Source organism: Lonchura striata, chromosome 9, assembly GCF_050655825.1.
Source record: "Lonchura striata isolate lonStrDom1 chromosome 9, ASM5065582v1, whole genome shotgun sequence".
Lineage (NCBI taxonomy): Eukaryota > Metazoa > Chordata > Aves > Passeriformes > Estrildidae > Lonchura > Lonchura striata.
This window is the reverse complement of record NC_140711.1, coordinates 7,262,260-7,288,163: the sequence shown is the minus strand read 5'-3', so window position 1 is coordinate 7,288,163 and position 25,904 is coordinate 7,262,260. Positions and strand designations below refer to the sequence as shown.

At 45.1% G+C, this 25,904-nt stretch overlaps 2 protein-coding genes across 12 annotated transcripts in view; one reads left to right on the top strand and one right to left on the bottom strand.

Annotated features, from left to right (window-relative positions):
- CEP63 (centrosomal protein 63) overlaps window positions 1–25,308 on the top strand; it is a 39,681-nt gene extending 14,373 nt beyond the window's left edge. For 2 of the 8 annotated variants that reach the window (XM_085587637.1, XM_085587635.1), the window contains 15 exons: window positions 855–921; window positions 6,457–6,591; window positions 8,159–8,339; window positions 9,507–9,602; window positions 11,732–11,854; window positions 12,681–12,794; window positions 15,150–15,383; window positions 15,646–15,791; window positions 16,471–16,605; window positions 17,373–17,487; window positions 19,282–19,479; window positions 19,903–19,989; window positions 21,486–21,685; window positions 22,198–22,492; window positions 24,641–25,308. In XM_085587637.1, coding sequence (XP_085443763.1) covers window positions 6,548–6,591; window positions 8,159–8,339; window positions 9,507–9,602; window positions 11,732–11,854; window positions 12,681–12,794; window positions 15,150–15,383; window positions 15,646–15,791; window positions 16,471–16,605; window positions 17,373–17,487; window positions 19,282–19,479; window positions 19,903–19,989; window positions 21,486–21,685; window positions 22,198–22,492; window positions 24,641–24,799 — 2,127 coding nt within the window. In that variant the 5' untranslated portion in view covers window positions 855–921; window positions 6,457–6,547 and the 3' untranslated portion in view covers window positions 24,800–25,308. Of the gene's footprint in view, window positions 1–586; window positions 922–3,858; window positions 3,915–3,965; window positions 4,521–6,456; window positions 6,592–8,158; window positions 8,340–9,506; window positions 9,603–11,731; window positions 11,855–12,680; window positions 12,795–15,149; window positions 15,384–15,645; window positions 15,792–16,470; window positions 16,606–17,372; window positions 17,488–19,281; window positions 19,480–19,902; window positions 19,990–21,485; window positions 21,686–22,197; window positions 22,493–24,640 lie in introns of those variants that run through there. The other 6 variants (XM_085587636.1, XM_021537191.3, XM_085587634.1 and 3 more) reach the window with 6 other exon arrangements.
- Window positions 139–3,851, bottom strand: ANAPC13 (anaphase promoting complex subunit 13). 4 transcript variants are annotated; one of them, XM_085587641.1, is made up of 4 exons: window positions 3,417–3,851; window positions 3,249–3,303; window positions 2,767–2,891; window positions 139–588 (listed from the first exon to the last, which is right to left on the bottom strand). In XM_085587641.1, exons 3-4 carry the CDS (start codon window positions 2,863–2,865, stop codon window positions 463–465), a joined length of 225 nt encoding a protein of 74 aa, XP_085443767.1. In that variant the 5' UTR covers window positions 2,866–2,891; window positions 3,249–3,303; window positions 3,417–3,851; the 3' UTR covers window positions 139–462. The 4 variants fall into 4 exon arrangements, with proteins under 4 accessions (XP_085443767.1, XP_077641736.1, XP_085443768.1 ...); XM_077785610.2 differs by having other exon boundaries at window positions 3,823–3,851; XM_085587642.1 differs by lacking the exon at window positions 3,249–3,303.
- Window positions 25,309–25,904: the final 596 nt, after the last annotated feature.

Genomic DNA, 25,904 nt, shown 5'->3' with positions numbered 1-25,904 from the left:
GATTCTGCTGACCAACCTTTCACATCTGCCCCACACATCCACAAACCTGTTAAAGATGGCAACAACTCACAGCTATTTGGGTTTTGTACACTGAACTCTAGACAATAATCCCACTGAGAACTTTGAAATCAATTGCAATTTGAGACAGTAAAAACTTTTTAATCGTGTAGAAAACATTTAAGATCAGAATTGGCACCAACTTAAGAACAATTTAACAGAAAACATGAAATAATCTTATAAGCATGAAACATTTTGCACTTGGCTCTGAGATGTCAGAGCCTCTGCTATTTCACATTCAAGAAAGAAGCATTTTAAAGAAGCATTGTGAGCAGAACCACTGTTGGAATCTGAAAATCTGGAATGCTGTTTCCTCCTTAGGGCAGCTTATGACAGCAATGGTCAGCCAAAAAAATATTTTTATGTTGCATTCATGCATCCACTGTATGAAATCCCACTGAATCACTAATTTCCTGTGGGTGGAACGTTTTCATGGAGATACTGGAGAGCCAAATCTGTCCACTTCATTTCTTGCTCTTTCACAGACTCAGTGGTGCCACCGTTGTCTTGCTCTGGTTCAGGGAGCTCATTCTGAGAACAAAACACAGGTAGAATGCATTCCACATGTAATACACTTTCTGCAAGCAGCAGGTTGTTATGATTAGTATGGATAGATACAAAACCCACAAACGAGACCAGAGGGTGCATCTGAACAATAAATATCATACATACTGATCCACTTAAAAATATTGCTGAGCCTCATCATGAATAGTATTCTTTTCATTTGAATATGGTTATTCTTTTCATTTGAATATTCATTTGAATGTGTTTAATCTGAAAGGTAAATTGTTTTCCAGGACCCTGGGGCCTTGCTATACACTCAGACTGCACACACAGTGAGGGAGAATATACAGCAAATGCAAAGTAAGTAAATAACAGTACAATGCATTTATTCCATTGTTTGTTTGCAATGTGCTGTTTCTGCTGTTGCCAAGAATACAAATACTGCAGACAAATGGTTCTGTAAAATGTTACTTTCTTATGGCAGGTTAGAAGTCCTTCCTGTCTGTATGCTGGAGTCAGGTGTAGCTGTGCTGGATCAACAGCAGAAGCCAGAACCCCCTGCCAGGTGTGCCCCAGAGCTGCTCACAGCACAGTAAAGGGAAGGAAAGTTTAACTGAGATTTCATTTTACTTCCTTCTATTATTTGTTCTCTGTCTTGCTGTATTGGTGTAGTCACACTGAGTGTGTGCTATTCTGCCAGATAACATTTGGGCAGGAATTCTGAGTTCTAGAATTTAGAGTTCTAGAATTTCCTCTGGAAATCCCAGCAGGAGCTAGATAAAGTGTTTCAGCTTTGAAAACAATGAATGATTTGAACACATCTGAGTTCCCAGAAATGGCTTGATTAAGCACTGGAGCAGATTCTCAGGACAGGCTCAAATACCACTTTCACAGCCATTCTGGTTGTTCCTTTGCAATGTCCCTGAGTAAGTCCCCTGTGAATTCATGCTGTTTTCTCTATGTGATCAGAGCCAATCCCATCTCTGGGGATCTTTATATCCACAGCCAGGCCTTTCTATTGGTAGTTGGTGAGGCTTCCTTCTCTGAGGCTGTCATTGTATGTGACTGTAAGCCATCACGAGATGGCTCTAAGGGAAGAAACAATAATGTTTGGACTCAGGGTAAAGGCAATTGTCAACAAGGAACCTGTTTATGATACTCGGCTTGCCTAATAAAGGCAAAGGAGGGTTTGTGCTCTTTTAGCTGAGAATCACGCTTCTGCAAGATGCTTCCCTCAAGCCCAACTCTTGGCAGGAAAATGTGTGCTGTACATATGGACTTTGAGTTGTGCAGCTGCTCCTCGCCCTCTCTGAAAAGCCAGTGGTGGCAGGGCTGACGCTTGAACCATGCCACAGATTTGGAGATGTCTCTCTGCTGAAAGAAACCCCACAATCCCCACGGCTGCTTTATGTGTGCTAGCTGGGGTAAAGCTCGTGTACCAGAGAGAAAAAGGGAAAATCCTCAGCTACCTCTAACTTCCCTGTAAGTTTCAAAATAGCCAAGGAAAGGTGTCAGTGTGGGAGATCTGAAGCTTTAGCTCTGGGCTGTGTGGGATCAGCAGTAGCTTTTCCCCTGCTGCCCCTCTCTGACTTTGCAGCTGTACCCTGGATGAAAAGAGAGGTGCCATGCCTTGGACACATCACCACAGGCAAGAGTCCTGCTGCACCTGCCAGTCCTTCACTGCTGTCCCAGAACTTCCAACAGCAACACTGAATCTGGAAAAGACTGCTTTGAAACACTTATGAAAATGTCTCAGCTTCTTTTAATGGCATTGCAGGAAGCAGATATAAAGTGTAACCAAGACTGGAACTGTATGTGAGACTGATCCTCTGCTCTCCCAACAACCAGGAAAGTACTTCAAACACCAGGAACAAGAAAGGGAAGCAGAGAAAAAGGATGATTCTACTTCTCCCTGATGCCAAACCTAGGACAGTGCAATGGGAAAGGAACTCCAGTTCTGAGAGGATTCAGCAACTGGTCAGGGGACAAGCAACAGAAGCATCCATGTCCTCATGCACTCAGGAATGACTGGCATATAGGGCACAGAAGGAGTCCCTTCCGTGAGAGACTGGATCTTCCGTGGAGATCCAGGAGCCTCTTGTACAAATTAGCCGCACCACGAGGAACATTCTGTGCCTTTTCTTGGAAGGGACTGTGATGAACGCAGCAGCCTTAACTCAGATTGATAAGTAGCAATTCACCTACCAGAGGGATGGCCACATCCTCGTAGGGCAATTTATCTTCCCTCCATGCATCATCGATCAGATCCAGGATCCTGCCATCCCTCTGCACCTCGCTGTCCATCGTCACAGCGGCGAGAGCAGCTAAATCTGTGACACAAAGCAGATGCTGTTTTAGCAACATCCCCAGCCAAGGAGCTGGAGTCTGGACTATTGGCTTGCTCCAGTTTTGATGAAATCCATATGAAGTTTAAACTTACAAGGATACCTTGATTTCCCTAATCCACACAAAAAAGGGTTATAACCACATAGAACAACTTCATCTGAAAAGAACTCTATCAAAGTGAATTGCAGACTGATATGCACTGGAAATTAATATATAAAACCAGATGGTTATTACTGATATTTACATGTATTTTATATCTACTGACTGACTTTTAGAAGTCTAATTTGAGTGAGTTTGAGCACCTAGAGCTGCTCAGAAGCCTTTGCTGGCTGCTGCCTCACCTGTCTGGGAGAGTCACAACAAAGGACTTCAGGGTACCCAGAATTCTGCCCGAACCTGAAGTGCAGGAAACCGGTGAAAGAGAAGCAAAACGAGACCTATCGTTCACCCCCAGCTCCTATAATTACTCCAGACTGTTTAACTGTACTCTGCCCTCCTTGAAGGATCACCTCAGGCCCTCGCCCCGGTGTGATGCTGCGGGGCGGCAGCAGCAGGCAGCCCGACCCTGGCGGGTGTGAGAGAACGGGCACTCGTTCAAAACCGAGCCAGGCCTGGCACTCGCCGGCTGCCGGAGCCGCGATGTGGGCGGCGATGGGCACGGGGCTGAGCGCACCCCAGCCCCGGCGCGCTGCGCTCCCTGCCTCTCCCGGCCAGCACGGCTCCGTGTTCCGCGGTGTCCCAGGGCTGTGTCCCAGGGCTGTGTCCCAGGGTTGGGTTGTGTCCCAGGGCTGTGTCCCAGGGTTGGGTTGTGTCCCAGGGCTGTGTCCCAGGGCTGTGTCCCAGGGTTGGGTTGTGTCCCAGGGCTGTATCCCAGGGTTGTGCCCCCCTGTCCCCGCGCTCCCCAGCCCGCCCTACCCTGCCCATCTCCGCGGCCGCTGTTGCGCAGGCGCGGCCCCAGCGCATGCGCAGCGCTGCCGGGGCGGGGCCGGGCCGTGCCCGCTGCCAGGGTGGGAAAGGCGGGAAGGAGGGAGGGAGGAAGGAAGGAAGGGAAGAAGGAAGGGAGGAGGGCGGCTCGGCCAGCCAGCGCCGAGGTGTCGGGCAGCCCGCAGCGGAGCTCCCCGGGGCGCGGCGCTGGAGGGGCTCGGGCAGCGGAGCTGTGCCGCGGCGGGCGCGGGGCAGGCGCTGTGAGGGCTCGGCTGCGGCTGGGAGCAGCGGCGGGAGCGGGGAGTGCCGGCCGGGCCCGCTGGCCCCGGCCGCTGCACGGACCTAAGCGGCACCAGGGCCGGACATTAGGAGCAATTCCTTCACAGAACGGGTGATTAGATACTGGAAAGGGCTGCCCAGGGCGGCGGCGGCGGCGTCCCCATCCCTGGAGGTGTTTAAGGAAAAGACTGCACGCGGCACTCGGTGCTCTGGGCTGGGTGACAGAGTGGGGATCGGTCACAAGATTGGACTTGATGGTCTCAGAGGACTTTTCCGAGCTCAGTGACTCTGAGATTCTCGCCCTGGCGAGGGCTGGTTCACTTCGGGCTCCTGCCGCAGGTGCCGTTCCTGCCGCTGGCAAGCGGAGCTCGCCCGTGGTATTGCTTTTGGGAGCTCCTTTTGTGTTCATTGTAAGCATGCTTCCAGCAACGCTTTAAGATTGCATCTTTCTGTGTTTCTAAGTGCGAAGTAATCCCAGTCTTGTCGCATGGGCACTATTCTTAAGTCTTCCTGTGTATTGTAAAGTTCTCTCCACTTCACTCTACTACAGTTCTGCCTTGAGCTGGAATGCTAAACCTTTTTTATTTTTAAATGTGTTGTCTTGTTTTGGACTTTTTTTTTTTTTTTTTTTTTTTTTTGCAAATACTTCACATTTCTTCACTTTCAGAGGTGATCAGCCAGCTTTCCTTCTTTCAACTGTAGTTAATGAAGGAGATTGTTTCCTCTTCTGGGTCTTTACTCAGGTGCCTGTAACTTGCACGTTGCAGCTTGCAAGCATGAGAGGCCAAAATGTAATACTAAGTCAGCAAACTGTACGTAGCATAGAACTGGCTAGAGGTGTCTGATTTTAAGGCTTTCCCCCAAAATCTGGCTATGCCAACTGTGGCTGTGCCTCCCATGGGAGCGTCCAAGGCCAGGTTGGACAGGGCTTGGAGCAACCTGGGATAGTGAAAGGTGCCCCTGCCCATGGCAGCAGTTTAGCATGAGATGGCTTTAAGATCCCTTCCAACCCAAACTGTTCTGGAATTCTATGCTGTCTGTCTCCTCATCTCTCTGCCCACTGAAAATTGATTCTGTGTAGGTGTGATTAGAATGAAAGAGGAGAGCTGCTACTGTCTAATGTCTGCTGTGGCCACCTGGAGAGCTCTTGGAATGCTGTCAGCAGCTCAGGGGATCTGCTCATCTGCTCTCCTCAGCACCCTGCCCTCAGCAGAACCACAAAGTTGTTCTGCATACTGATTGAGTTTTGTTAAGCACAAACAGCACCAAAGACAGATGAAACAGTGTCAGAATAGGAATAGGATTTTTCTCTGTGCATTTTTTATATGGCTGTGGTTTAAAACACTGCTCCCAAGGACAGGTTTTAATCTCTGAGTTGTGTTTTTAAGTGCTGTAGGAGCACGATAGAAGATTCTTTGGGAAAGAGAATGAAGCTGAGCCTGCATTTGTCAAAGTCTCCCTTGCTGTGACCTGTTCCCCTTTTGCTGATTGCTTAATAATGTTATATTAATCTTTGAGGAAAGATGGTGGAAGAATTAATCTTCAGTACTTGGAAAATGTGTAGATTTTGGAAACAGAAATTTGTGTTAATAGCTCTGGACAAGTTAACCATTTTTATATTAGCTGCAGTTTCATGAAGGAGATATTGAAATAAATTCTGGCTTCCTGGCTCTGGTTGCGTGGAAAATTTTTATTCCCCAATTTTGGCTTTAATGTAAACTCTTCTCGCTTTCACCACAATATGAAATTTCTTTGGGTATGCATGTGTTTGTTATTTAAAAGGTGAATTTTTAACTGAAGCAATGTACTGCTACTATAAAGGTGTTCAACTTATATTCATAATTTAAGAGGAAATTTTAAGGAATTTATGTTTTCTTAAAATTCCCACAACTGTATGAAGAGCCAGTGTGTTCTGAATGCTGTGGTAAACTACATGGTCTCTTTAAGCTAGTCTGTAATAGAGGCCTGGAAAATATGTAATTTATGGATGAATTCTTACTGCTACTTGCTGGTGTTTTCTCTCTGAAGTGACAAACTTTGAAATCCAAATGTTCCTGTTTCTCCACATGCTGGTGCTCCCAGTAGATCTACCAGTCCTTCTGTTGAGTTCACACAAGTGCAGAGTCTAATTGCTGCTCTCTGAATTTATTAGATCACATGATTATATCACTTCAATTTGGTAGTGTTGGATGATAGCATTGGGTATATTTTTCTGATAGAAAAATCTGTTTTCCTCTGTTTGGCTTGTAAGTTCATGAAGGTGCCATTGTTTTCCTCACCTGTAATTGCATATTCTTTGTATGCTCTTTGACTTCTGTGCTTTTTGGGCTTCCACTTTTCCTGCAGTTGGATGGAGAAGCAGCCTGGTTCGTGCATTACCATGGGTGACCACTGCTTTCCTGTACTTCCCTAGTACTGAAGCTACCAGGATTCAGTGATGGAGGCTTTGCTGGAAGGAATGCAAAGAAATGGGCAGGGGAGGTATGTATGCAACTGTACACAGCAGTCATTCCAAATTATTAAAGTGTTAACCTTGCCTCTTATTCAGAATAAATCCTCTGGTGTAAGTGTGCAGTGGCCCTCAGCTGCTGCAGAAGCGAAGTCACTGGGGGAGCTGGCTCTGGGCTAATCCCTGCTTATAGTCTTAATTGTCAGAAATTTAGTTGTACATCTTCCTGAAACCTCAGCCTCTTTTTCTCAGTTGTTGTTGTAAACTATTCTTACTGTCCAACATCAGGAACAGTAGTAAATAGAGTTGTGAATAAATATTTATTTTGTAACAGCCTCGCAAGGTTAATGAGATGTGACTTTGTTATCTGATTTCACTGAAAACATCTGATTATTTTCTGCTTGTGTTGAAACTGCAGAGTCCCACTCAGCTCTGAGTGAATCCTTAATGTTGTGTCTGAGGTGAGAATCTCTAGACTTTTTGATCCCTGAGAGAGACTGTACTGACAATAACAGAACAAAATGCTTTATGTGTTAAACAACCGTGAAACAAAAGTCACTGATGCCATTTTCCTAGTCATCCTTGAGAATGTGACACAAATTTATTTGATACTGTATCTTCTTTAGAGAGCTGGTTGCAGAAATCAAGTTTAGAATTTGCTACATATTAGCAGATGCTGTGAAGGGAATGTTCCTGCTCTGCATAATAGCTGCTAATTTTTGGTTAACTCATAGGACAGGGTGAACTTCAAATGTGACTGATTTTGGCTCCTTTAAGAAGTATTTCTTTTCCTATAGAAAAAGTGCCAAGTAATGAAGTGTGCATAGGCCCTGGGGGAACAGAGAAATTTCTATCCCTTAACCTATCGATTTCCATTTCTTTTCAGTTCTTCCCTTTGACAGGCAAATTAAAGGGGTAGAGATCATTATGGAATTCACCACCCTCTAGGGCTGTGTCTGGCAAACCTTAATATTGTCCCTGTCTTGGCAGCTGGGAACTTTTAGAGGAGTTACTTGAAGTGGCTTCAATAATTATGCACCAAATTAGAAATCTGGGCATCGCTAGGGAGCTTGTGCTCCCCGATGGATTGCGAGGGTTTGATCCTTCATTATCATGTTGTCATCCAGGCCCCTCTGCTTCAGAGTTTGTCTGCATTTGTGATAAACTTCTGGTTTTGGGAGCTCATAGCTTGGCTGTGATTCCTCTGGTGACTGAAACCTGCTATAAAATGCCACTGCCTGGAGAGCAGTTAAGGCAATACAAAATATGAATTAAACACGCTTTGGTTTACTTACATAATGCACAGTACCCAAGGCAAAAGGCTGACTGCCTAAGTGTGAAGTGATGTGGTTTAGCACATGGGCATGGATGGTATTGGGTAAAAGGTTGGACTTGATGATCTTGGAGGTCTTTTCTGACCTTAATGATTCTGTGATTCTATTGTGTGCAAGCTGATTTAAAGAGAGGTCAAAGCACTCACTGTGTGTGCAGGGTTGGTGCCTTGTGCCAGTCAGTGTGTTTGCTGCCTTCGTTGGTTTGGGACCCTGGACGTGGTGGGTGGCACGTGCTTTATTTAACTCCAGGCTCTCTCCCCTCCAGCGGTGGGTTCTTGACCTCCTGTGCGGCCGAGCTGCAGGAGCTGATGAAGCAGATAGACATCATGGTGGCTCACAAGAAATCTGAATGGGAAGGGCAGACACAGGCTTTGGAAGCTTGTCTGAGTGCTCGGGAGCAGGAACTTTCCTCTGCCAAGGCAGCTCTGCAGGAAAAACAAAAGGAGGTACCTTTGTTTCATACTATTTTTTGGTTGGAGTCAGCAGTGTGTTTTACCTGTTAGAATCAGGAGATCAGGAATAGAATTTTTAAAGGACCTGTTGGAACAAAGTGTCTGGTTAATAGCTCAATCCAAGTCAAGTGATCTGCTCCTCTAGGGTTGGTGGAAGTCCACATATTGAACTGTTAGAGTTATTAGAGATAACCCAGAACTGGTTCTGGCTACAGTGGTAATGGACAGCCCAGCAACCTGCAGTCATTGGTACAAAAAACCCATTTCCTACTACATAATCTGCACCAAGAAAGCCGTTTCCTATTATGAACTATACCAAGATATGGCTGGGTAACTCTCCATGGGCTTTTTTACAGAGCTCTGGTTTTGTGGTCTTTAAATAAAAGCCTGAGAGAAGTGCAAAAAAAATCTGTATTGGTGGAAAATTATTGGTAAGTGAAGTTTTTGTGCAGGATGTGGACCATAAAATGCAGTTGAGCCACAGGATTTTTTTTGCAAGAATGATGATTTTTGTCATATAGGTTATTGTTATTATTATCAATTGTGTTTTCTCAAGACACTTGAAATGTCTGTTACCACCAAAAGCAAACATGGATTTCAAACCAAACTGTAAAGTGTGTTTGAAGTCACTGTTGGAGTATATTCTTGTTTTTGGTTTAGTCATAGGAATTTTCTGTGGGTTTTCTTTTAATTTTAATTTGTTGGCTTGTGACCACTCAGGTTGTGGATTGGAAAAAGATAGGAGGAAAAAAAAAAAGGAAGAAAAATTTGTCACAGGAACAGTTGATTCACTGTCAGGGAAGTCTTTTCTGTGAGCTTCAAAATCTCTTTTCTTACTTTTTCCATGGCCAACTTTTCTATTGGTAGATAGCTTGAAATCATAATGCATATTTGTGAAGAATTTGATAAAAATACTGGATGTATACTGAAATAGGCTTTTGGCACAAAACAAATATGTCAGCTTTGTCTCCAGGAGTGAAATCCAGAAACTGGCTCAAAACAAGAGACCACAACAGAAACAGTTGTGGCCCCAGCCTGCCAAAGATTTAGGCACAGCCTCCATCTATTTCAAAATGAAGGACCCCACTGAAATGTCCATGTATCTACTGGCAATAAAGCCTACTTCTGTTGTATTTATTTGTTTTTTATCCCTCTGTTCAGGTTGGCCTGCTGCGTCGCCAGGTCGAAGATGTGGAAAAATCCAAGCAGGACATGGTTAGAGAGTATGAGCAACAGCTGAAGAAATTCCAGGAGGAGGTGAGTTGCAAAAAGAGAAGTTTGGTTTCTAGTTCCCAGTTGATGATGGATCAGTTACTTTGTGTCATTGTTTTTGTTTCAGTGCTGTGGTTTTAAAACTGCCCACTCTGTTAGTGTTTGTGTGCTTAGCAAAAAGAGCACTGAGCATATATAAAGTGACATTTGTATGGCTCAGCTGGCCTGTTTTTTTGTCATTTGGAGGAACTTGGTGACAGAAAACTATTGGAGTAGGAATGTTTTCATATGTTGGACATCTGCAGAAGTTCACTGCAAGAAGTCCTGTCTTTGCCCATCCCAGTCACCACAGTGCTGGTTCTGGAGCTGCCACAGGTACAGGCAGCAGCAGTTTCCTCTTTCAGCTTTTCTGAAATTCAGAAAGGGTGGTGATGTAACTGGCCTGGCTTGTGTGAGATCAGGAAATCAAAGTGATATGTGGTCTCATCTTTTTGTCTCTGTTAACACTGATGACTGTAGTAGGGATTTTGGACTCTCAAGGAATATTAGTCTTAATACCTTTTATAAAAAACAAGTGTATGTAGAAAATGCTGTTTGACAATAATATTGGAGCTTCCATCTCAACACCTCTTGCTCAGTGCAAGATGATACCTGTCCTGCAGGTGGTATAACAGCATTCCAGATTTATGCCTGAACTCCTTGCCTGTCTGCACTTGCCAAGAGCAGGGAGTGAACTGGCATGAGCAGCTCATAGAGCACTGACCTGTTTTCTCTGGAGGGCTGGGCCTAGTTCCTGCTCACTGTAAGCCATAAGTGAAATTAATTTGGTAGTCTCTGCTCTGATGACAGAAGGCATCTTTTCTCATTTAAAAACACCTCACTATTCCATATGACTAACAGTCTTCATTCACTGGGTGTTCTCCCTGGAATTGTGGATAAGCTGCAGAGCAAAGCTGAGGTACATTGGCAGATCAGCCTAAATTGCTAAGGCTGAAATACAGCCTTTGTGTTGTGGCCTAAATTGCAGTTTGTGGGTATTTTACCTACACAATATTAATGCTGATGGCATTGAGCTCCAATATTCCTCAGTCTTCTGTTCTTAGTACTGTTTGGGGAAATTATTTCTGTCCCTGTTTACCACCATTTCCAGTGCAATTACAGGTACAGTGTCTAACTGAGACTGTTGAAAGAATAAACCTCTTATCTCCTGATATGTTTGGCAAAAGATGTCAGTATTATCTCTAAGTCTGAACAACTGTCTGTTCCCACTGAACACACCGAAGTACTGAATACATCAGGTCTCGAATCAGATACTTTTTCTTCTCATGGTCCTTCTGTCCTGCTTAGCTTTGTCCCTCAGTAAAACAGAAGTGATGGCTTCTCAAATTCATGTGGCTATTTGGAAGCCTTTTATTTAAGTAGGGGGGAGCTCATCATATGAAAAATTATCTGCAAGTTGCAAGTGATTATTTGCATGGAGGGTCATTTAAATGTCAAGAGTTTTTTCCTCATTCCTGCTTCTGATACAACTTCAGCATCCTAGCAGCAGGCGTAGGAGTGATATTTTCTGTTGGCTTTCTCCACTCATTGTGAAATAAACAGTGTATCTAAGCAGAAAATGACAGATGAAGTGGTGTTGATATTATGGGTAGTGGCAATTCTCAAACCTTCCTTCTCCCACTAAGCAGGAGAGTTCCAGTTCCCACCTGAGCTGCACAAATGTATTTTGATCACACAAGATTTACCCGTGTGTGGTGTGGTGGGTGTGCTCCTGTGGGTGAGCAGATCAGCCACAGGCGCTGCTGGCTCTTCCTGGGGCTGGGAACCACCTGTAGAGAGGGGGATGCTGTGCTCTTGCTGCATTGACAGCTGCCTGTAAGCCTCCATCTGATCAATATTTCAGTCATGCTTTAATTATGGTAAGACAGCTTTAGTTAAAGTTGCTGATGTCTTGAGTTCAGTGGCATCTTGCTACTCTCATACAACTCGTGTGTTTTGCTGTGCTGTTGGTATAAAAGACTCATTATCCAAATGGAAGCCTTCACTTGGGAGCTGTGTGGCCTTGATGAGGGCATTGTTTGTGTGAACCACTTTGTGTGTCTTCTTTCAGAGGGCTGTTTAATTCTTGTCTTGGGACCTTGAGCAAAGCTCTCTCTTTGACACTCTTTGTGCAGTTGTCCCGGCTGAGGAGGAGCTATGAGAAGCTGCAGAAGAAAAAAACAAGAAGCAGAGGAGAAGCTAACAAGGGACATGAGGAGGACAAGTTCGAATTGAGCCGACTGACCAGGAAGCTGGAGGTATGTGGAGAAAAAGCAAGTGCTGACCAGCTTGTATGTATTAACTGCCTTACTGGGCTTCATTGGTGACTGAACAGTCCACTAGGAAGTGGACATTGAGTTCTGCTTAAGGAGCACTGTCCATCCACTCTCCAGGTGCAGCTCTTCTCAACTGCATGTGTGATAAAGGCAGTTTCATGTGCTGGGGCCTCTGACTGCACAGCATAAACTTAATGCTGGTTTTACCCTTAGACTAAATAAGAGGGAGAAGGTGCTGGAAGGGTAACTAATTGTGTGAATGGAATGAATTCCAGTGTAGGGAGGTTGTATTCTCACTTCTTGGAGGAGGAGGGAGCTACATGTCAAACTTCTTTGTAACCCTGTTTCATCTTCTAATCTTTCTGCTCTGTTGAGCTCAACCCCACTCAGTTTTCTCCTCCTGAGAGATGTGGTAACAACACATATCTGACTGATGTAGTGCCCAATTTCTGGAACAGAGATTAGCAGTCAAATTCTGTATGTAATTCTTGTCATGTTGATGGTTTCAATACCAGCATGCTTTGGAAGCTAAAGCCAGTCTGAATTGTTAAACTCCTGACAGCAAACCCATGAAATCAGCCATCATGTTGGCACTTAACATTTGTGAGCAGCTTTACCTCGGGTGGGGAAGGAATGCAGCGTGCACGGTGTGTGAGGGCTCTGCACTGCTGAGCTGCTGCATCAGGTGACTGGCTAATGGTTTCCCTGCTGGGGGAAAGGTGTGAGGATATGGTGGGGAGAGAAGGCAAATGTGGATGTGAACTGGAGGGGGATGTACTGCTCCAAGCCACCCCTGCTGTCCTTGCAGGAGTTCCGTCAAAAATCACTTGACTGGGAGAAGCAGCGCCTGCAGTACCAGCAGCAGGTGGCATCGCTGGAGGCGCAGCGCAAGGCTCTGGCAGAGCACTCCGAGCTTGTGCAGGTACAATTAGCATGTGCTGGAAGTTTCTGCTTTCTGTTTGTGGGAGGGAGGGAGGGAGGGAGAGGTTAATGAAATCTCTCAGGCACCCATCCAGTTCAGATTGCCATTGAAGTGACTTTTAATGTTCTGGTGGAATATGTGGAATATGGTTTGCTTGTACGAGTGCTGTATGGAAAAAATCTGGAGTCTGTCATCAGAGATTAGATAAACCTTGTGCAGGTCTCCCTGCCATTGCTCTGGTTAGCAGAGAAGAGAGTAGGATGCAGATTTCCCTGGGAGGCAGAGATCACAGCATATGACACGTTAAAGTATGTTACATCCTGTTGTCTGGTTGCAAGCTGTGTACCTGCCAGCAGCTAAATAAGTACTTTGTGGGTCCAGCTCAGAGGGTACTGTTGGAAAACAGTCTTCCCCTATATCAGAGACTTACATAAAATACTGAAGCAACGGCAGTTTTCCCCCCGCACCTTTTTTCAGGTCTCTCAGAGGCAAGTAGTGGGGCTGCTGTTCTGCAAAGCTGATAGCTCAGTGAATTAGTGGTGCTGCAGCAGAGCAAGATGAATTGACCTAGAGCACAGCTGTGAAGTCACACAGACGCAATCACAGCAGACACTGATAAGAAGCTCTTGCTGGGGACTTTGCCTTAATGGGCTCCTGAGTTGCTCTTGAGTGGAAGCTCCTGCAAGGAGGGAGACTGTGATGACAGGATTGAAGCTGGCTCTGACAGGGGCTTTGTGAGAGGCTGACACCAGGAGATCTACAAATGCAGAGAGAGTCCTTGAGCAGAAGGTCTTGCTGCTCTGCTGTCTGTGTGTCGTTGATAGCTCAATTGTTTGGGAACAGATGTGTCCTTGGAGCTCAGGCTGGGACATTGGGGCACAGAGGAACTTGTCTTACTGTGCAGTAGAACACCAGGAGCTTGGAGAGGTTTTGCCAAAGTGGCATAGCTGCCTTAGGTGCACAGGTACTGTGAACAGACTGCCTGAGTCCTCAATTGCTTTGAAAAGCCCAGCATGGAAGTGCTAATTTTTTTGCCTTGCATTTTTCTGTACATTTTATGTGCTTAGTTGTCTTTCTAGCACAAGGTCAAGCTGAGATCCATGACCATGGAGTACTTCTCCTCTCTCTCCTTTTCATCTGGCTTCCCCTCAGCTCTTCCAGAGCAGCTTAGGGAAGCCTGGAATTCCTCCCCAGTACAGGCCACCTTCTGGAAACCTTTAAAGTCAGCCTTGCCCAGAAACCTGGAATTCTCTGCTGGCATGGATGTTGTGTGGCTGGAAATAAGACACAGCTTAAATGTTTTCTTAATGCAGAAATAAATGTTAAGGCAGTCTGATACTCTGGCTTCTTGAGTGAAGAAAGGCACTGCTTTAAACTCTCAGCCTTCTTGATTACCTTTTCTGTCATGACTATTTAAATAATAATAAAAGGCTGTAATCAAATCTATACCATAGCCTTGGAAATGAGCAGTTCTTACAGTTTGTGTAGATCAAGGCATGTGATGATTGTGAAGCTGGCAGGCATTGCTACTCTTTGAAACTGGGAGTATAGGACTGCTCAAATATTTTGTTTCAGCCTTTAAAAATTCAAAGATTTTATACAATAAGGGAGTATATGAAGTGAATGTTCCTAGAAGTTTATGTGAGAGCTGGCTTGTTAAATTTCACCAGCTAGCTGTGTGGAAAGAAATGCTATGAAATAAAGTATTGTGCCTATAAATTATAGATCAGGTATTGTCTGCTACTCGTATGTTCCTTGTAACTTTTTTGTCTGCCATTAAAACACTGAAAAATTCAAAGTGAGCATTCCCCCAGGCTGCTGGAACCAGGTATTTACTGCAGACAGCAAAGCAAATTGGCTGTTAGAACTGCTTTGTTTTGGTGCTGTTTGGTGGTTGTGGTTTTGCAGTTGAGCACCCAGAGCTGCTGTCTGTCCTGGTGTGGAATTAATTGTTGGGTAATCTCTGCCCTGTTTGATTTGCAAACTTTCTTACCTGCAGCCATTAGTCCTGGCCTAGCTTTGGGCTCATGAGCGAAAAATAGCAGGAGGTTTTGTTCTTGGACAAATCATACTCAGGCAGCTGGAGTGATTTGAGATTCTCATTTTCCAGATTCTCTTTGAACTGCTTTTGGAATCAAAGGACCTCCTCTTTTTTCATTTTGTTTTTTACTTATTCTGTTTGCCTTGGGAAGTTTTATCCATCATGTAACCCTGGAACAGTACTCTCCCTAATTCCTTGGAAGGTATTGTTGAGAATGAGAATGTGGCTCATCACACCAAGAAATCAGTAGTTGTGTTGAGTTTAGCTTTGGTGTTTTTTGCAGTTTAGCTCTAATGCAGGTGTTGCTGTTGCAGACCCAGCTGGCCAATCGGAAGCAGATCCTGGATTCGGTGGAGCTGGCGAGCCGCTCAGAAATCCAGCACTTAACCAGCAGGCTGGAGAGGGCCAAGGACACCATCTGTGCCAACGAGCTGGAGGTGGAGAGGCTCAGCATGAGGGTGGATGACCTGAGTGAGGACAATCGCATGATTCTGGAAGATCAGCAGAGAGTTCAAGAAGAATTACGGCAGTCCAAGAAAATGTTAGAGGTCAGTGGAGGAACGTGTAAGAAACAGGGTCTAAAGAAGTGGTGGGAAGGCTTTCCATCCTGGAGTTTTTGTCTCTTTCTAGAGCCTTTGTAAAGTTCCTGATTGGCATCAAAATTGACTTTGTAGCCCCATGTGCTGCTCTACACATTTTTTTAGGACAGTGGTCCTAAAAAAATCTGATCAACTTCTCATCATGTTGCAACAAACAGGTTTGGTCCATCTTGCAGCAGTCATTCAGTCATTCCTTCTGCCTCCTGTGCAGGTGCTGCAGGATGAGAAGATGGAACTGAAAGCCACCTTGCAGTCTCAAGAAGATTTCATTGACAGCTCGAAGCTGCACCAGGAGCAGTTACAGAAAGAGCTGAACGGGATGACTGAAACTCTTCACAGAAAAGAACTCCTCATCAGGTAGTATCTGTGCCTTGCTGGTGCTTTGGGTCTTCAATCCAGATCTGTGCTCCAGATTCTCTCACTGAGGACAGTAGCAGCATTTTCATGCAGCTGGATCTGTACTGGTTGTATTTCACATAGTGCACTGCAGTTTCTCACAAGCATTGTGCTGCCTTACAGCATTTTTCAATTTGCATTGCTTTTGAAATTAGCAGATAATCAGTGAAGAGCAAGGAAGGAATCCACTTTCCTCAGCTGGGTTTCTGGAGGCAATGCAGGTCTTTTGAGGGTGTTTCTTGCAGGCATTTTCAGCCAAGTGCTGGAGACCTTTCAGGGTTTGATAATGTGCTTATTAACCTAGGTGAAAGTTCTCACTGGTTCGGGCTTGGCAAGGTAACTACATCTGTGACAAAGCCATATTGGCCTTTCCCTTCTCCCCTGGCAGTGTGCAGAGGCTGTTGGGTTCTGGTGGCTGTGTCAGAAGGTTTGGGTGTTGGTCACCTACCAGTCTCTGGCAGGGGGACCAACGTCAAAATAAAATGTAGTCTGCTTACTCACACTGCACACAGTGGTAACTTGCTTTTAGGTGATGTGTATTTTTCAGAGAACTCCAAGAAAACAATAGTTATGTTCCCTGTACCAGTGAACTCAGACATGATGTTTCTGTGCTGAGATTAAATCTGCTGTTTCTGTGTAGGGCCTTGGAGGAGCGCTTGCAAGGGAAGGCATTGTCCTCTGCAGGGCTGGAGCTGGAGCAGGTGCTGCTGCAGCTGGATGTTGCCCAGAAGAAGGAACAGCACTTGCAGTCAGAGGTGACTCGTCTTGAGAACAGGTAGCCCACTTCTTGCTCCCTCTGCAAGTGCAATTAGTCTTGGATAATAATACAGCACCTAATTGTGTTCATCAAGTTAACCAGTGATTTTTGTAGGCTTGTTTTAAATATCAAAGGGCCAAAGAAAGCAAGTGCTATTCCTTGTGCAGTGTAATAGTGACTGCTCTGGTAATTGGTTGGCTGCATTTCACTGCACACAGTGGGTGTTCTCAGTGTTCCAGCTTGCTTAGGCTGAGCACCTTCACTCATAATAGCCTAAGGAGTCTTTGTTAGGCAGCTGGTTAGAACCAGATCCAGACCTTCCTGTGAAGTGAGGATTATAAACAAATCTGTCCAGAGAGATTGTGGACTCCTCATTTCTAGAGGTGTTCAAGATAGATGGGCAACCTGGTCTAGTTGAAGGTGTCCCTGCCCACATCAGGGGGTGGAATGAGTTGAGCTTTAGGGTCCCTCCCAAACCAAAGCATTTTGTTATTCTGTGATTCGTCTCCAAGTTTGTGGTTTTCAGACTTGTGTTTACATAGAAATTTTGTAATCTTAGTTTGTAAATAAACAAGCAAGAAACAGCTGTTATCTGTTAGATGAGCTTCCTGATCTCATGTGAAATGATTTTAGAAAACAAACCCAGAGAATTGGTAAGGAACTTGTAGGCTGAGTAGAGTTTCTGTTGTAATGGATGTAAAGGACTGCCTGGAAGATCAAAGTTTCTCTGACCATTTCCTCCTCCTTGGGTTATTCTAATCTATACTTTTGCATTTGGCACCCAGCCTGGTGACTTCAAATGCCAGGTGTGTGCAGCTGAGTGAGGAGCTGAGTGAGAATATCAAAGAGCTGCAGTCTCTGGAAGAAGACCAGACTGAGTCAAGGGCAGAGATTAAAAAGGTAACATGGCTTTGTTCCCGGGGAGTGGGATGGCATTGCTGGAGAGAACTGATCCCTGTGTGCCATGTGCCTCAGCAGTGGGACCAGGGCAGGGCTGCTGTGCAGGCAGGGATCTGCTGGAGGTAAGGAGCATACCTGGCAGAGGAAGGGTTGAGAGGACACCCTTTTGCAGGTGTCTGAACCTGGCTTTGTGAGCATCTCCTGGGCTTCCCCCAGTACTTCTGCACACTGTGGAGATAATTGAATTACTGCTAGGTGGGCAAATATGTGAAGAAATTAAGGTCTGGAATCCTGAGTTTAAGCCTAATAAAAGGCTCCCAACAGGATGAAGGGCAGAGAAGGAATGAGTTTGCTGTAATATGTCCTGTCGCACTTGAGGCAGGACTTCAAATATGTCCTGGTTCCTGTGTGAATAAGGGAGTGTGTTTCAGGCTTGGTAGGCTCTGAGCACCCAAGGAGGACAAGCCCTTCACTAGCTTGGCTCTTCATAATGGTCTGCATCAGCTCATGTGAGAGCTTTCACTGGAGCCTGGTAGAGTGGAAGCCTCATTGAACCTGAGTGAAAAACCTCACTTGTGTGGAAATCTTTCATCCTTTATTCTGAATATACAGAGGTACAGATCTTGCCAGAGATGTGTGCTTGGTTACACATCTAAACAGCCACACAGTAAATTAATCTCCCACAGGCTGCTGGGGAGGAGGGAGAGATTTATGAAGGCTGTTTTCTGTTTTATATACTTGGGAGGCATTGAGGTGACATGGAGATAAATCACTGTGTGAACAGTATTTACATGGGTGGGCAGAGATCATCTGGTTCAATTTTCTAAAATGCTTGTAATTCTCAGAAAAATCCTGTATGTTTGGGTGGTTAATATTTCTGACTAATGGAATGGAGTCCTGGGGAAGGAATTATGCTGCTGTTTTCTGTTGTGCCACTGAGTAAATATACATAGTGCCTACTATATTGTATGTGGTGCAGGTCTGCCACCTCAAAAAGCATTGAATAAACCAAGATAAGGTATGGAAAAAGATGACCAAAAGGATGGAGTGATTTTTATACAGGCAGCAGCTGAATGGAATAGGGCTTAGCAAACTGGAAAAGAGATAAATGAGATTGAATGGACTGAAAATAAAATCATGCCTGTCATGTGGAAAGTAAATAGGGAATGATTATTCTCTCATAATGCAGGGACTAGTGGTCATCACACAGAGTTATGAAAACAGAGATGTATTTTTACCCTGTGCATAGCTGGCTGGTGGAAGTTTGCCATGGGAAGCTTTAGTTGCTACATGCTAACATTTGTTCAACTCTAATATTGATTCAAAAGACTTAGGGCAAATTAATTCCTGGAAGAAAAATCCAGCTTGAGCTATTTAAAGTTACCATCTTTAAATGGTATCTTCAACTGCCTCAGGAAGGCAGAGTGGCAAATGGCAGGGTTATATTTTCCAAGAGTTACTGTGCTTCCCCAGTCATGGTGACCCTTTGGCTCTCTGGCTTTGGCTACAGAGGTTGAATGATGAGCTGAAGAGGCTGTTGGTCTGATAAATAGTGGGTCTTCTCAAGTACCTCATGGCATGAAGCTTCTTTCCAGTTGGCAGTGTGTGGTGTGGGAAAGGATTGGGATGAGGTGGTTTCAATCAGGAAGGACAAGCATGTGCAGGGGGCTTGTTACATAGAACTTTTTTGTTTTCCAGGACTGAGATTTCACATTCCCGTGTGCAATACTTTTGCTTTTTTAGCTGAAATATGTTTTAAAAGCTTGTGGGTGATGTGTGCATGTCTTCCTCCAGTTGAAAGACCAGCTCTCTCAGGCTGAACAAATGCACAGCAGTGAGCTAGAAGGGATGAAAAGGGAGATCTCCAGGCTGACACAGGAGCTGAACCAGCGGGACATCACCATTGCATCGGCAAGCGGCTCCACCTCAGACCTGGAGCGGCAGCTCAGAGCAGAGATTGAAAGAGCAGAGAGGAAAGCAGTGGAGCACAGGGTAAAAAAGGCACAAGACTCTTATACTATCTGTTTAAGGGACCTGAAGGCTTGGAAAACCATCCTGGTTTTTAGCTACAATAGTAGTTTCCTTCTCTCTTTAACCTCTGTACAAAAACTGAGACCTTCTGAAGGAATCTTCTAACGATGGTGTTCACTGAATCTGTGTTGCTGCTTCTTTTCAAATCAGCAGTCTATAGTCCCACAGAATTCTTTGGGATCACTCATGCTAACTAGACCAGGATGAATAACATCTTTGAAACTGTTCCTGGTTATTTTTGTAGTCTTCTCTGTAGGGTCCCAGTGCAACTAGCAGCCCAAACCTACTTAATACTTGAGTTTGAATATGGAAAATGCTTGGAGGGTGTTGTGAGCATGCGTTGTGTTATTTTTCTGAGCTTGTTGGTTGCCTCTGTCTCCTCAGGTAATTCTGGTCCAGCTGGAAACCTTGAGGCTGGAAAACCGTCATCTCTCAGAGATTCTGGAAAAAAGAGAGTGTGGTAAGCTAAAGGTATGAAGGCATTCAGGACCAGGAGCTGGGAAGGGGCTAGCCTTGTGTTCCTACCTGGGAATAGTCAGAGTCTTTGCCCAGGCCTCTCAAAATGGGGGATAAAGTTCAGTGAACTTAAAGCCCAAGCAAAAGAAGCAATTTTAGAGGAGATAAAGTGCAGAAATATCAAGCATTTGTTCAGTCAGAAAGTGATGAAGAGAACTGCAGAAACAGCCATAATTTCCATGTCTTCTCCATGGGCTTTGGCCCACATTTTTTAGTACATTTCATTACACTTCCGTTTTAAGCCAGTTTACCTCAAACCTTTGATTCTCAACCTGTGATGTCCTTTTGACCTGTCCTTGAGCTGTAACTGCTCTGGCCCTTGAAATGCTTGGATGAGATCGTGTTCTCCCCTGGTGCTCTCCTTTCCTCTCCATGAGCAGGATGCAGACTGGGAATATATGGGCTGGATGTGGTGGGGCAGTGTTCTTGGAAAGGGCCCTGTGGTGGGCTCCTGAAGCTGAACAAAACCTCCAAAACTCTTGATGCAGAGGGGAAAAGAGGAGCCTGCATAGCAGAGAAGCAGCCTTGGCAGAAATAACAAGTTGACTCATTGTGTGAAGGAAGAAGTGGCTGGTTTGCAAGTTCTGTCTCAACTTAAGCAGAATGGCTGCTTCCCAGGGGACAAGGGTTGGATTCAGACACTGAGAATCCCATGAGAGTATGTTTTATCCTGTTAGATCTGTGGGAAGGAAATACTCAGCTCTTAGTATTAGTTTAGGGTGATTGTCTAATGTGCCAAGTTCCTGGGAAAGTGCTGAACAGAAGCTTATGGCTGGTGAGCTGGATTAAAAACACAGCTTTTTGGAGGGCTGATTTGAAACTAAAATAACTTAAAATAACCAAACTTTCTGTTTGAAAAGTGCCTGGTGGCTTTTGCCTGTGTGAGTTCCCAAAAATGTGGTAGCAGTGTGCAAAGCAGGAAAACTTCCTTAAAAAAAGCCCCACAGCCCCAAGGAACAGGAGCTCTATCTTGGCCTGGTGGTCCTGGTGCACATTTGGAAAGACCTTAGATACAAAGCTCATGAGAATGAATTAAGCATCTAAGTTTAATAGAATTGGCAAAAAGCAAGTGGGAATGTCACAGGAGTGGCCACCTGGCCTAGTAAAAAGAAGATGATAGGAAGGAGCAAGTTATTCATAGTTTCAGAAAGGCCAGAGGCAGGTACATCTGAACTATCTAAGGTCCATGTTTTCTTGTTTTAAAATTAATCCAGTGGTGAGAGAGACTGACCTTCCCAGGCAGATCAGCTGATTAGCACATTGAATCTGGATGCTGGTCCAATAAGGCATTTATATAATTAATTTTCTCCTAGGAAAATCTTGAGGGTTTTTCCAGTCAAAATGAGTTAGGGGGTATGCTTTAAATAATCTCTTGCTGGCCTTTGCTCCGGATGTGTCTGTGGTGTCTTGCAAACCAGAACTTCTGGCTTCTGCCCTTCTTTGTCTGTTAGGGGGACGATGGCACCCTGAGAGCACTCAGGGAGGACTACGCTGCTGAGCTGCAGAAATTAATATCTGAGAACCAGCAGCTGCGGACGGACCTGGCAGAGACCAGGGCGAAGCTGGGGGTCACTGCACAGGAGTGCCCGGATGGACCTGAGGGCATGGCTCAGCAGGGGCAAGGCAAAGAGCCCAGGGAGGCACAGCACAGGTGAGTGACCCAGGGGTGCTGCTTCCTCAGGGTGAAGGAGGGCACAAGGTGTGGGGATGTGTTGGGTTTAATGGCATGCTGGGTCTCTCTCCAGTGCAGTGTGTGTCTGGGAGAAGACAAGGACTGTTTGGGAATCTGCCTTTATGCCTTAAGCAGTGCAGTAGCTTTGAGTCCCAGCTGGTTTGTGTTTTGCAAAGCCAGCAGTGTTTGTCTTTTGTCTGCCTTTGCCTCTCTCTGGAGCAGCAGTCTGTGCTGTTTTTGGTGACAGGATTAGATGTGGCCCAGGCAGCTGTGTTCCTTTCTGTTGCTGTGCTAAGATATGCAGGCTGTGGTTTTTGGTATCTACAGTAGCAGGAGAGAGAATTCCACAGGGATTGAATGTGTGTCTGAAAGTGCTATGGAAACAAGTTTGGGTTGCCAGGGCTGTTAGTAACATCTATGTTAATTGTTGCCTCTGTGTGAGTTTTGCTGTAAGAGACAAACCCAGTTCTGTGCTCAAACCTGTCTTCCAGGACAGCTCAGGAAGCACAGCACGAGGAGGATGAACACACAGGGAGGACGCATCTCCAGCTTGACAGGACTGCTCAGCATCATCACAGGGACCCTCTAAGGTGTGGGGCTGCTGAAACAGGAACAGCACCTGAGATGGGTGAGCCACCCTCCCAGAGCAGCAGCAAAAACTGCAAGGAATCACGTGCCTGGCTGGGAGCAGAGTCTGTGCTTCATGTGGTGGATGAAAACAAAGATTTTGCAGATGAAGCATCTAAGCAGCCTGCCTTAAATCATCACAGAGAATCTGTTTTTTTGGTAAGCAGTTGTACAGGGGCTACTTGCTGCTCAACAGCTGAAAATAGAGTTGGGTTCTTATCTGGCAAAAGGAGACAGGCATTTGAGTGCCTGACTTAACTGCATGTTGTGTGTGATCCTCTAAGTAAATCAAATGTTAAACAGGAAAAGAAAGCCACTGTTGGATGGTTAAGACTTGGCCAGGAGGATCCATATGTTGGATCTTCAGAACTCCTTGGAGAAGAGCTTTGTGTTTGTGTGCTTGCTAAGTTAATTCCAGGAGCTCATGGTGCTGTATCTCAGTGTGTACCAGGACCTCCTCGTGTCCCCTCAGAATTCTGCTTCAGCTTTTGCCTTGGGTCTGTAGTAGAGGCTCAGAGTGAATGTGGAGTGCTGAGTATGTCAGTATTTCAGTCTCTGAGTGACTGGTTGCTGCACATCTGTAAAGCACAGGGTGAGTTTTACCCCTTTTCAAACAGGCTGCAGCAGTCAGCACACTGAACTTAAAGCTGCTTATGCTTGCTGATGACAAAGCCTGAAATCCCTGCTTCACTGCACAAGGGGAGCCTGCTCCTTTTCCCGGTTGCTGATCGTACTTTTTTCACTGGGAGCAGTGTTAGCACTTTCTCTGTCCTACCTCAGCTCAGTTGCTGAAGGACTTGACCAAGAGACAGAAATTTCCACTGAATCACCTTTTCTTGTCATGTTTAGGGAGGGGAGAATGCTGAGCACTGGTCCTTGCTCCACATGTGTTGCCCCAGCAGTGCTCAGAGCAGTTTCTCCTCTGTTTTTGCGTTGGTAGCAGTGACAACTATTAAACTATTAGCTATCTTTTTGTAGGAGTCCAGAGAAGAGGCTCAAAGGCTAATGCACAGATAAGTGGAGGCTTGTCAGGTCTTGATGAAGTTTACTACCAAGATTAGGTCTTGATTTTTTAGGAGTAAAGTAGCTTGTGCACATATCCAGAAAACAGTGTTGGGACCTTAGGGAAGTGCAGTATTGTAAATGGAAACTCTTCAGGTTGCAAGATTGGACCCAAAGTGTGAAAGTTCCACTTCAGAGTCTGAGAAGCTCTAGGGCTTGATGTTTAATAGGAGACAATGGGCTGCTTTTTATTCTGAGAGATAGAAATAAGATTTCTAAGGAAATGCAGTTATTTCTCCTGGTGTTGACTGGGTCTCCCTGTTCATGGTCAGGCTCCAGTGTCTTTAAATCAATTCCTTTAGCACTAAGAGAGGAGAACTCTCATCAGTAGGCTGTCAATAGTGGGGTGGGAGAGATTTGTTTGCTGTCTGTAGCCTTTTCTGTTTCCCTTTGTTCCTGGCTGTTGACAAGATCTGAAAACCACGAGACTCCAAGATTTGGAAATAACCAGTTATTTTCTGTTGCCAAGACACTGAGACAACTTGTCTGCAATGGAAAGCAGCCCCTTAGTAACCTTAATTTTTCACGTGCCGGCCGGCCCCTGTGCACAAGGCTTCTCTTCATCAACTTGTATATTAAACCTGGTTTACAGTGTTGTTTTTGTAAGTTAATAACTTGTGGGTAACTGATGTGAGGAGCAGGAATAGTTGTTGACTGTAAAGGAAAGAATCTGGAGTAGTTTGTTGACCATTGCTGGCTGGACTGAAGAGCTGGCTGTTCTGTGAGCTGCAATGGGACTTTGGCCTGTCCTTGCCTGTGGGATTGTATCAGGAGCCTGTTACTTTGGGGAAAGAAGAGGAGGTATATGAAAGAAAGCAGAGATATTTCCAGTGTGGAATTATGTGGTAAAAAAAAACCAGTCTGGCAGTGCTTTCCCTTCCCTGGACCCAAACTCTGAGGTGCTCCCACTCACAGGGATTTTTATGGAGACAAGGAGCAGGATGTAGACCTTGAGTTGAACCAACACCCAGGGCAAACTCCTTGGTATTCTGTAGTGACCTTCTCTAGCCCTGATTTTTTTGTAGTGATTTTTTGGCAACGTTAGCTTCATGCAGCAGTCATTGGTGGCTGTTGGGAGGGACATGATCTGCAATACAAGTATGAGACCTGAGTGCTTAGTCTGCCCACTAAGATGGAAATGAGCCCTCAAGGAGCTTGTTCAGTGGTGTGGTTTGCAGATCAGTGGTGTTTCTGGCCAAAACTTGGAATGAAGGAATGCCTGATAATCCTTTTGTTTCCCTTTAGTGCCCCTTGCCTACAGCTCCTGTTGGATCCATTGCTGCACGATACCTGGAAGATGAAGAAATGAGATCCCAGCACATCCTGGAGTGCCTAAATGCTCACATTGAGGAACTGAAAAAAGAGAGTGCAAAGATAGTGAGACGATTTGAACACCAGGAATAATGTTTGTTGTAGAATTGGAATGCTGGTTTCCTTATGTGCTTCCGAACTGTGACTGGAAAGGTGCCTATATCCAGCTGGGATTGGAGCTTGAGTGAGATCCATGTGTCCTACTTGGAGCTGAATCAGCAGGATGGGAGTTGAGGAAAAGGAGCCTCTGTCTACATGCTTGCTCTGATGAGGGGTGTTACACCACAAACACTTTAGTCAGCTTGCCATAGGTCAGAGACCTGCATCAGAGCTATGTGCTCACTCACAAAGTTGATGGTGTTTTTTAAAAGCAAACCATTTGCTAATTTTTATGTAAAGTATTTAAAGTATGTTTTATACGTGTAAAAGCATTGAAATAAATCAAAATAGCAAACACCTCTTTTCTTGTTTATACAAATACACAAAGTGACTCTTGTGGTTTATATTCCCTTCTCATCAGGAACTTGGATCAACACCTTTTCCATCACAGCATAGCTATGTTCTTCAAAGAATAGGCAATAAAATTCCTCTTTCCTTTAGGCTATCTGCGTTTTTTCCAGTTGTTTGCTCTTAGTGGAATTTCTTAATATTTCCTGGTTCTTGTAGCTTCTGCCCTTTACAATTTGTGTAGTATTTGGTGTCTTTGTCTTCTGTACAGAGTGCTTGAAGTACTGCAGAATAGCTGAGGAATTGAGTGTCTGAATTCTGGATGTGGTCATGGCTCTTGGAAAAGAGTGGAACTGCTGCATCAAAATAGATCTGTGACCTCCTTTGGGGAAAATATTCAGACTTCCCTCAAGGGAGGTAAGTTGTTAGTGAGTGAACAGGATTTATTTCCTAGGGACTTGTTTTGGGGTCTCTGCAGTTCTTCTGTGGTTGAGTCTTTATGGCCTTTGTTCAGGCAGACCTTGGGATGAGGACGTTCCATGTCCATAAGTTTCTATTCCTTTCCATCAGCTTCACCTTGTGTTAGAGCAGCTTAATGCTGACAAGGAACAGGAATTCAAAAGCACCACATGTACACAGAGCCCAACCATTGTGTCAGGTGAGTTCAGCCAAGGAGGTGCCTGGCTGCAGACTGGGGCTGCACTTGGGCATGCACCTCTGTATCCCAGAGTTTAGAAATGTTCCAATTGAA